Below are 10,674 nucleotides of genomic sequence, written 5' to 3' on the forward strand. Positions count from 1 at the left end.
AAACAATTGAAACGACTGTTTAGATCTTTCTCAATTTTATTAGGTTCTTTAACGATTGCTACAAACGCATCACAAAGAGCTGCATTCAATCCAATTAAACAAAGAATGAACCAGCTTTTATGCTAGCTTTTTTTTTAAAACTTTTTTTGCCTCGAGAGAAAATTTTTTTAATTTTCAAAGAAGGATATCTTCTACCTTGAATTCTTTTAAGTTATTGCTCTCATATTGACATAGAATTATTAGTAGACAAAACCTTTCCATTTTCTACATCTTGTTTCAAAAAACGTTCCGTTCAGCCAACACTATCCCAGTATCAAACCAAATATATTCTGAATAAAGTTGTTACATCAAGGTTATTTAAAAATAGTAATAAGTGCTAATATGAAGTAAACACCTGTCAAATTCAATAATAATAAAATGATAATAGTAATGACTATAAATAGCAATTAAAGATAACAGTAATTAAAAGTAATCGCAAAGGTTATGAAAAGTTTATCCTATACCAAAATAATAATAATAATAACAAAAATAATAATAATAATAATAATAATAATAATAATAATAGTAATAAAAATAATAATAATAGTAATAATAATACGGAAAAACATCTTTTTTAATTTCCAGTGGCATATTGGAAAGAAGGAATCTGTTTCAATGTCTCCACTTAGAAACAATCTCACTCCTTTTATTCAATAAATTAGTATTTTTATAATATAGAATTTCATATTTGTCAGTGAGAGATAATTTGCAAGATTTGGATGTTGGATTATATGCTTTACATCGCCTAAGAATTTTCCACTTAACTATAGGAACTAAATTAGCTTCTTTTAACTTCCATACATGTTTGGAGAGCTCAGTAAGACACTGGCGATTAAATTATTATTATTATATTTTTTTAATTGTACTTTTGAACGGATTTTTCTTGATTTAAATATATGGCTGATGAGTGCCGAAAACAGCATGAAACTTTAAGTACCTTAAAAAAATTTTTTTTTTTATCTTACTTTTTTGTTTATTTATCAATCTATTTTGTGATTTTTTCACTTTATATTAATCATTCTCAAATCGAAAAAAAATTGATTATTATTACATAATCAAAACAACAATATATATATACAAAAATATATATATATATATATATATATATATATATATATATATATATATATATGTATATATATATATATATATATAACAGTAATAATTTGTTTTATCTTTTAACATATCAAATAACAATAAAATATCAAAGTTTCTTTGATTTTTGAATAATCGCGCAAAAATTACGAACTTAGCTGGTTTTGAAAAGTTTAATGCTACTTTTTAGCAAAAATAATCAAAAAATACATACTTCTGTTTTGTAATGTATAATATAAATATTGTTAGACTATTTTTAGAGGAAAAAATTATACTTAAACCTAATGTGAATTGATATAGGGATTATATAGAAATAAAGTCAGACAACAAATTTGCCAAATAATACATAAAATGTTTTTTTCTTTTAAAAAAAAAAAAAAAAAAAAAAGACTTTGACTGGAAATTAAATATATTTATCAATAATTAAGATATTAAAGACTTAATTAAAAAATATTTAAGTTTGTGAAGAGAAGTTCACAAAGTTGATAAGTGTGGTTTTGTAAGGCATTTAAGGGTATGTGATTTAACTTATGTAATTGCTTTAAAATACATAAACATGTATAAACAGAATTTTATGCAAAAAACAAATTTAGTGCTAAACATGCCAAGTTTAAAAACATATTCTACAACATATTCTATAAATAAAATAATTGTTATATTTTCATCTGCATAAAAAGTCGAAATTTCAATAACTTACATCATCAAAATAATATATTTTACATTTAAAAGAGATAAATTTAAAAATATAAGTGCATTAAAAATTGAGTTATTGTAAAAAAATCACCAGGATGACATGGGATTTTGATAGAATAGACATTTATAGATAAGTGTTCAAAATTTCAACTATCAAGTATGTAGCTATGTTATAGAATCTTAGTTGAACTTAGACAGGTTTTCTGTAAAAATCGCAAATAAAAACAGGAAAGTGATCCCAAATGATTATCACTTTTTGAACAATATATATTTTTGTTCTGTATAACGTAAATGATTATTTAAAAAGGAAAAATAAATTTTTTATATATTTTTTTATTTGTAAATATAATATAATATAATATTTCTTTTGCTTTAAGCAAAAGAAATATTATATTTGCTTTAAGCCAGGCATGTCAAAGTGGCGGCCCGCGGGCCACATGCGGCCCGCAAGACCTTTTATGGCGGCCCCCAACATTTTTATCATTTTATTACATATGGCGGCCCGCAGACATGCATTTCAAAAATGTTTTATTAAAAACAACAATAAAAAAATCACTAATAGTTTTCTGAACTCCTTTATTAAAAAAAGACATGAATACTAAATTAATTTTCTAACTTTTTATTAAAATTGAAACTCTGAAATTAAAACCATAAAAAACTATGACGATATATTTTAATTTTAACAATCGATATGAGAAAATAAGGCGGGTGAATATAAAAAACCAATTGCTTTTACTCAGCGTTTTTGGAGTAGTTGTTCAGCTTTACGCGAATAAAGATTTAATATAAATTTTTCAAACTTTTGTTTACGTAAAGCTGAACAATTACTCGAAAAATGCTGAGGAAAAGCGATTGCTTTTTTTTATTCACCCGGCCTAATAGATTAGTTGTTATCTTGTTTTGTTGTTGCTCACCATTGAGCTATTTTTGTTTTTTGGTTATTGTCACTAAAATTAAAATGTCTCATTCAAAACCAAGTGCAAGCAGAAAACGTAAAGTTGAAGATGAAAAAAAAATTTTTCAATCAAAATGGGAAGTGCTATACTTTTTTACAAGCATTAATGAAACTATTATTTGTCTGATTTGTCAACAAAAAGTTAGTGTGCCGAAAGAATTCAATGTCAAAAGGCACTATAAAACCCATCAGGAAAAGTTTGAAATTTATCAAAAAGATAAAAGGATAGACAAATTAAATGAACTAAAAGCCAAACTAAAAAAGCAACAAAATATTTTTCATTTTGTGAACAAACCAAATGAACTCGTAGTCAAAGCAAGTTATAATCTGGCGCATTTAATTGCATTTCATTCCAGACCTTTCACTGACGGTGAATTTATCAAAAACTGCCTAATTAAAACTGCAAAGATTCTTTGCCCTAAAAAAATAAAAGATTTTAACAACATAAGCCTTTCAAGAAATACAGTTGCTGAGCGTGTTAATGACATAGTAGCAGATTTGAGAAGTCAGTTAACAAAAATCTGCAAGGATATTGAGGCCTTTTCAGTTGCTGTTGATGAAAGTACAGATGTCAAAGATGTTGCTCAGTTGTCTGTTTTTATCAGAGGTTACAATTTCAAATATGAAATTACAGAAGAACTTCTAGAGTTGATTCCAATGCATGGTACAACAACAGGTGCAGACATTTTTTTGGAGATTGAAAAAACACTGGACAAGTATGAACTTCCAATTACTAAACTTGTGTCTATAGTTACTGATGGAGCACCCACTATGATTGGTTTAAAGAAAGATCTTGTTCGTAAATTAAATGAGAAAATTGGCAAAAAGATAAACAATTTTCATTGTATCATTCACCAAGAAGTATTATGCGGAAAAACAATTGATCTGGATTATGTGATTAAAAGAATAGCGTCTGTTGTCAACTTTATAAGAGCAAGAGGACTAAATCATCGTCAGTTTGCTTCATTGTTGAATGAAATTGACAGTGAATATGAGGATTTACCATATTACACTGAAGTTTGATGGTTATCATGTCACAAAGTACTCAAAGCATTCAATCATCTGAAAACTGAAATATTTCAATTTTTGGAAACAAAAGGGCAAGATATTTCAGATATAAAAAATACCAAGTTTCTTCAAGATTTAGCTTTTCTAGTTGATATCACAAAACACCTGAATGAACTGAACATTATTTTGCAAGGAAAGAACAAATTGGTAACCACAATATTTGATTATGTCAGAGCTTTTCAAACTAAGCTTTTACTCTGGGAACGCCAAATTGAACAAGAAAATTTGGTACATTTTGAGACGTGCAAGTCTATGAAGCTGCAAGACCCAAATTTTATGTTCAGCAGCTATTCAAAAAATATAAACAATATAAAACAAGATTTTGAAGTAAGGTTTCAAGATTTCAAAAAATGTGAACCAAAGTTTGCTTTGTTCACCTCACCATTCAACTTTGATATTGAAAAAGTGGAAGAAGATCTGCAAATGGAATTAATTGAACTTCAGTGTGATTCTGTTCTCAAACAACAATTTACTGATGTTGGTGTACCCAAATTTTATTCATTTTTACCGCCACATCAATTTCCAAAGATGATTTAATTTGCTTGTCAAATATGTGCAATGTTTGGCAGTACTTATCTTTGTGAACAACTTTTTTCGCACATGAAACGAAATAAAACCCCTGAGAGGTCCAGGCTTACTGATGAACATTTGTCTTCCATAATGAAAGTGGTAGCTAGCCAAAACATAAAACCAGACCTTATTAAGCTTTCAGCGAATAAAAGATGTCAAATTTCTGGAAAATCCAAAATTTTATGTTTGTTATTATTATTACAAAATACTCCTTGTTTATTTTTATTGTGTTCTTATTGTGTGAAATAAATAATGCAAAATTAAACTTCTGTACTTTTTTTAATAATATTGCAGTGATTTGGTAGATTTTAAATATAATTATAATCTTGTTTACTTCAAACCTTAGCAAAAGGACAGTTTGGGTTGAAGAGTTACACTTCATTCATAAGAAAAATAAGTATTAGCTTGAGCGGCCCTTATAATATTTCCTTAGGCTAAAGAGGCCCCCATACCAAATTGAGTTTGACATGCCTGCTTTAAGCAAAAGAAATATTATATTTACAAATAAAAAAATATATAAAAAATTTATTTTTCCTTTTTAAATAATCATTTACATTATACAGAACAAAAATATATTTTAATAAAATTTATTAAATTTATTAAATTTTCTTATTGTTGTTAAACGATATTTAATATTGTTTAACAACAATAAGAAAATTAAAAAAAAAACGGCACGCTTTTAAATAAAGCATTTTAGCATGATTTCTTTTAAAATTACGGCAAATCATTCCCTTTAAGTAAAATTTTGCAGTCTTTTGTAAGTGCATGTAAAAACCATGCTAAAACATAATTACTTAGTTTTTTAATTTAAAAGTAAAAAATGATACTAACCCTGTTTTAGCTTGGTTTCTTTTAAAGTCGTCGAAAATGTTTTTTTAAATGTTTTTAACTAATTGTTCTTTTCTAATAAATTTGTATTTTTTTTTATAAATAAAATACTGTTAATTGCATAATTATTTCAAAAAAAAATCCTGAAGTAAAGCGTTCATTTAAAATTTTTTGGAGCGAATCCCAATATTAGCTTAAGTAAAAGAAAAGAAACGTGTCTTTTTTAACAAACGTTCATACGCTTGTCATGCCCTTTTTAAAAAAAGATTTCCTTATTTTAAAATCTTACACTTATTTAAACTTTTTTTTTTTTCTTCAAAACATTTGTTTTATGGTAATTTTTTTTTAAATGAGGGGACACTTGTTTATGGTTAATTTTCTTAAAGGGATTTAAATGTAATTGCAACTACACAATTAGATAGGGTTTTCCTCTTTATAAAAATATGTTTGCGCTACCTAAAGCATTTTAGTAACTGGCTTTTAACAAAATAAAAATTGTAATTAAACAAAAGATTTCCGCTTTTTGTTATTTTTTAATTTCCATTAAAATATTTTATTTTTATGTACTGTGAAACCTAATGTATTTTCACTATTTCTTACTAAATCCAAAAAAAGTAATAGTATTTTCAATTTTAAGATGTTATTAGCAAAACTTGTATTCAACAAATATCAGTATAATTTTGAAATTTACATATCTTATATTTATAGCACTTGTATTAGTTTTGTTTTTAAAATAAAATATATAGAAGTTTGGGTTTATTTTAAAATAAAATAATATAAGTTTAAAGCGTTCATTCATTGATCGTGTTATTTTTAATCGGTTATAAAAGTTTGGTTCATTTTATAAAAAAAATAATAAAATTTTTCTACAAAAGATTTAATGGCGAAGGTAAAACCCAAACATTACATTTATAACTCAAGTTGGAAAGAACTATTTTGTATTGACATTATTTATTAACTACAAGAGCGCATAATTCAGATAAGGATTTTTTTTTTAAATCGTAAAGCCGTATCTTACCTTCGAGAAAAACAAAAAGGCGTAAAAAATTATTAAACTTTTCGCTAATATCTCAATAAATAATTTGTTCTGGAATATCTCAATAAATAATTTGTTTTTTATGACATGAACACAACTTTTCTTGGTACTTAGGGATCACATAACGGTCTAAAAACGAATAAAAACTTATCAACCTTTTTTTTAACATTTTGGTTTTAACAAAATCTTCGCATACTAGTTATATATTATAGTTAATACTAAACTAGTTAATTATTTTTAATCGATGTTCAGTCTATAATCAATTTAAAAAATTAATGATAAAGAAAAAACTTTTGTTAAAAAAAACTGAAATTAAAATAAAGTTATATCGTCAGTGAAAGTGCAAAACCTCGAAATTGACTTTTTGAAAAATGCTTAGGAGAGAGTTAAAACTAAAGAGATTAAAAAGTTTATTCTTACATAAAATAATCTTTTGCTATTAATTGTTATATCGTGTCTCTAACTGATATCAAATACTTTGAAAAAAATATAATCACTTGGGGTTGGGGGAAAGCAGTTACGTGTTTTAGTAATTCATGCTTTGACAGCTTTTGGTAGATACAAAGTTTTTCCACTAAAAGGTAACTAAGTTGTATAGACTATATTTTGCACGTTTCATTAATTTAATTTCCTCAGCCTGCTAAATAATTTAGTGTTGGGGCTCTAATTTTATTTAAATGATACTTGTTTTGATACTACTTGTAAGAAACCTAAATATTCAATTAAAAATTTAATATTCCATGTGACATTTTACGATAACAAAAACATTTATGACTGTTGACACAATAATTATCAATCTCATCAAAAAACATCTCGCTCAAATTTCTCATCAAAAAATATCTCGACAATAATTATCAGTCTTATCAAAAAATATTCTAATACAGTTGATCAATCTTCATTAATAAAAGTAATCTCAACTAATATTATAAGTCGTAATACTCAATTATTCATGCGGAAGATTGTCATAAAACTCCCAACAATATGAGGGCAGAACTTGTTTGAGTTCCTGGAGATGATTAAATTTCATCTTTGAAAGTTTACGTGGCTGCGAGTAAAGTCTAGTTGGAAGGAAAGGACCACGTGCTGGTCTCTTAGGCAGTGGTTGCCATTCATCTGGATACAATAACTTGTATTTCATAATTCCTTCTGGTGTGTACATAATACACCTAATGTCTGTTACTATTGGATCACCAGTTTTAAACCCAGGTCTAACTGATTTATAGTACGAAACCGGTGCGTAGGATTTAAAAAAGTCGTGGGTTAGATATTTCACCGAGTATGGATTTTTAACGCACGCTTCGCAACATACGCCAACATAGTCACTCGGCAAATAAATTTCTTTATTACTCAAACGGTGTTCGATTGTACTATGAACTGAATCTACTTCCATTTGGGTGTGACCTTTTTCCAAGTAGTGCTGTTCTATCGTGACCTTATGTTCAATTGCTAGGGCTAACAAGGCATTCGAGACAACTGCGTTTCGGTTTTGATAACAGCAACCATCGCTGTTCAGAATCAACCTCGTACATGTAGGGTTTGAGTTGATAAAGGCTGTCACATGGTCCGATGTCATACTCGCGAACATGTCTCCGTCTAAACCTCCTTCGCTTTCATTCCATAAGTAGCATGTGACGTTACCATTAGCCTCATTGTAAATTGTAAAATTATGAACGCATAATTTTGTTTTATAGTAGAATGCATTGGCTTTAAGAAATAAAGCCATTTTGACAGCTTGGACGTCCATAGTGAACACTGCGATCTTATCTGGATGTGCAATAGAATCAGCTTTATCAGCGGCTTTTTGACTTCGAGCTTCTTCTTTACGTTGCTGATGAACATTGTATACTTCATCTGAAATATGAGTTAATTTATGTGATGTGCATGTGTCACATTGATCTTTTTTGGGACGGTAAATATCTAAGTTAAGAGCTTCAAATTCAGCTGCTACAATTATTCTCGAGAGTAGTTTCAGTCGGGAAGAATTTGCTTTGAATGACTCTTCGTATAAACAATACAAGACCATCGCGGACATTTTTGGTGGTTCAAGATAGAGTTTATTAGTCGTAGCTCTACAGTAGTGAGATAGAAGAGTGGGAAGATTTTTCAAAAGTCAGTAGAAATGCTTTCCTCTCATTATCAGCTGGAGAATTACAACGATTACTCTTTGGTAAAGCTTTTGTATTGAGGGTTTCGTGCATACCACTACCATCTAGACTGGACTGCGCCCAGTCACGAACCTGCCACTCGTGCATTCCTAATGTGGCAAGAAACATCTTCTTGCAAACTTGAAATCTTCTATCGTCATTTTTAAAAAAATACTTTAGAGTTGAATTACGGCGCGTTGTCTCGGCTGTCTTTCGCTTTGGCTCCATCAATTCTAAAAGAGTCGCAATATACGTTTGCCTTATTCCCCAGTCCATTTTATCCCCAAAAACGTGAGAAAATTTTTCCTCGACCTCCCTCATCGAAGCTTTGACAAAAACGGTTCTTTACTTTTTTACAGCGCCTAGATTGACACGCAGAACCTATACTGCGTGGTGCTTTTACTTCTGATTGTACAAAATTACCATCACGGTTTTTTTCAGACCTCTGTACTCTTCTCCTTTCATTTGCTTTAGAGCATTACGTTTTCTTTCCCAGTTATTTGGTTCAGCTCGCCCTCGTTTGCATCTTGGTTTCTTTGTTTTGACGGTTGTATTTCAAAGTTTGGGGGATGTTCTTGATCATTTTAAACTCACATAAACTGATGAACTGGTCAGGCGATTATTCGAAGAAGTGCCGGGTTGAGGAGACCTGTGACTGGTCGCCAACATTTGTGAATCAACTGATACGCGGGCAGCACCAGAAGAGAGCGGTGAATTTTCCACATCTGATTCATCATTGTCGAAGGATTCTGAGGACTCGTGTTCATCGGAATAGTTTGAACCAGAATCTTGAAGATCGCTGGAATCACTAGATTCATTTTCTACACCGGTATCATTTACCGTAACAATTTCAGAATTGGACAAGTGTTGTGTCGAGAGCTCACTATAATCCTGGTTTTCGGTTGAGCCAAAAACTCCATCAATTGACTCAAAGTTGATTAAATCACACATGTTAGCTGTGTCTATATTCCCAAATGTCACATTCATTAACGACGAATTTATACTAATGTTGTCGTTGACAGCATCCACATCATAATCTACACTAGCACTTGTTTTACGATCCACACAAGAGTTTAATGTTGGATCCTTTTTATTTCCAGAGTCGGTTTCACTGACGGCTGGAGTCGGTTGATTGACTTTATTCGAATTCGCCAACAACATCATTTTGTAACCACGTGAATGTTCCTACAATAACAATACATAAAAGACTTCAAGAAAATAAATTTACAGTATAAAAAATATTTAACATCAAGTAATAATCAGATTTTTTTCCATATTAAATTAGAGATAATATGATTTTACTTTTAAGCATGTCTTTTTACAAAATAATAGTAAACAAATAACAACAAAAAATAGAGCTTACAATTAATTATATTTATTAGAAAATTATATTTTACTGGCAATCTAACTAACTCCATTAACCTTATTAATTTCATCGGACCATGTGGCGATTCTAAATTTGTGGTTTAACTGCAAAATCAAGTATCAGCAATACATAGAAGCGCAAAATCACGTATCAGCGCTGCACATAATCACTCTAATTATTCAGAAATATCTAATTATTAAATAATTTAAATTATATTTCATTTGTTAGTACGTTTATTGTAGTCGTTTAAAAATAAAAATTTGTCACGATTTACGTTGATAAAGGAAATTATCTTTAAACGATTTTTCGCACACTACTATAACCACCAAAAGTACTGTCAGAAATACTTTGTTATTGATGATACGTGGTTTTGCTTTCACATTTTGGGCTAATGTAATTACGTCGTTATATCACGTGATAAATTCTGTGTAACTCTTTGGTCGGACTAATAAGAGCTTTTGCAGTTACATGGATACCACTTTATAGAAACGTTTTAAATAATAAAATATAAAAACCCCAAAAGTTGCTGCTACGAGGTTTTGCAGTTTCACTGACGATGTACAACTTAAGTTGTACATGCTTTATTGTTAAACATAAAGAGAAATTTCTTAACATAAGTAAATTTGTCAACATAATGAGAAATTTCTCCTTATGTTGAGTTTAAGCTATACACATTTTTTTGTGAACTTTAAGCACATCTGAAATAATATGAAAAAATTATTATGAAGGAAAAAATAGTTAAATGTTACTTATGTATTTCTAAGATCTTAGAAATACATAAGTAACATTATTTAAATATGTTTTTTACTTAAAATTTACAAAGCTAAAGTTTAGTAAACTTTTTTAATTAGAAATGGTAATGGTAGTATCTGGGTAGAAA

The 10,674-nt window shown here is 28.8% G+C and overlaps 2 protein-coding genes across 2 annotated transcripts; one reads left to right on the plus strand and one right to left on the minus strand.

Annotated features, from left to right (window-relative positions):
• The first annotated feature begins 2,785 nt into the window (after positions 1-2,785).
• On the plus strand, positions 2,786-4,387 carry LOC136078786 (general transcription factor II-I repeat domain-containing protein 2-like). Its single transcript, XM_065794594.1, has 2 exons — positions 2,786-3,799; positions 3,914-4,387. Exons 1-2 carry the CDS (start codon positions 2,786-2,788, stop codon positions 4,385-4,387), a joined length of 1,488 nt encoding a protein of 495 aa, XP_065650666.1.
• Positions 4,388-9,007: 4,620 nt separating this feature from the next.
• LOC136078787 (putative mediator of RNA polymerase II transcription subunit 26) lies at positions 9,008-9,592 on the minus strand. Its single transcript, XM_065794595.1, has one exon. It carries the CDS (start codon positions 9,590-9,592, stop codon positions 9,008-9,010), a length of 585 nt encoding a protein of 194 aa, XP_065650667.1.
• Between the last annotated feature and the right edge of the window lie 1,082 nt (positions 9,593-10,674).

This window comes from Hydra vulgaris, chromosome 03 (assembly GCF_038396675.1).
Source record: "Hydra vulgaris chromosome 03, alternate assembly HydraT2T_AEP".
Taxonomy (NCBI): Eukaryota; Metazoa; Cnidaria; class Hydrozoa; order Anthoathecata; family Hydridae; genus Hydra; species Hydra vulgaris.

Bases quoted from the DNA above. Each gene is read 5' to 3' on its own strand.
- LOC136078787 (XM_065794595.1), bottom strand. From the start codon at position 9,592: ATGATGTTGTTGGCGAATTCGAATAAAGTCAATCAACCGACTCCAGCC.
- LOC136078786 (XM_065794594.1), top strand. From the start codon at position 2,786: ATGTCTCATTCAAAACCAAGTGCAAGCAGAAAACGTAAAGTTGAAGAT. The intron at 3,800-3,913 runs GTTTGATGGTTA...AAAAATACCAAG, and splicing joins ATTTACCATATTACACTGAA to TTTCTTCAAGATTTAGCTTT.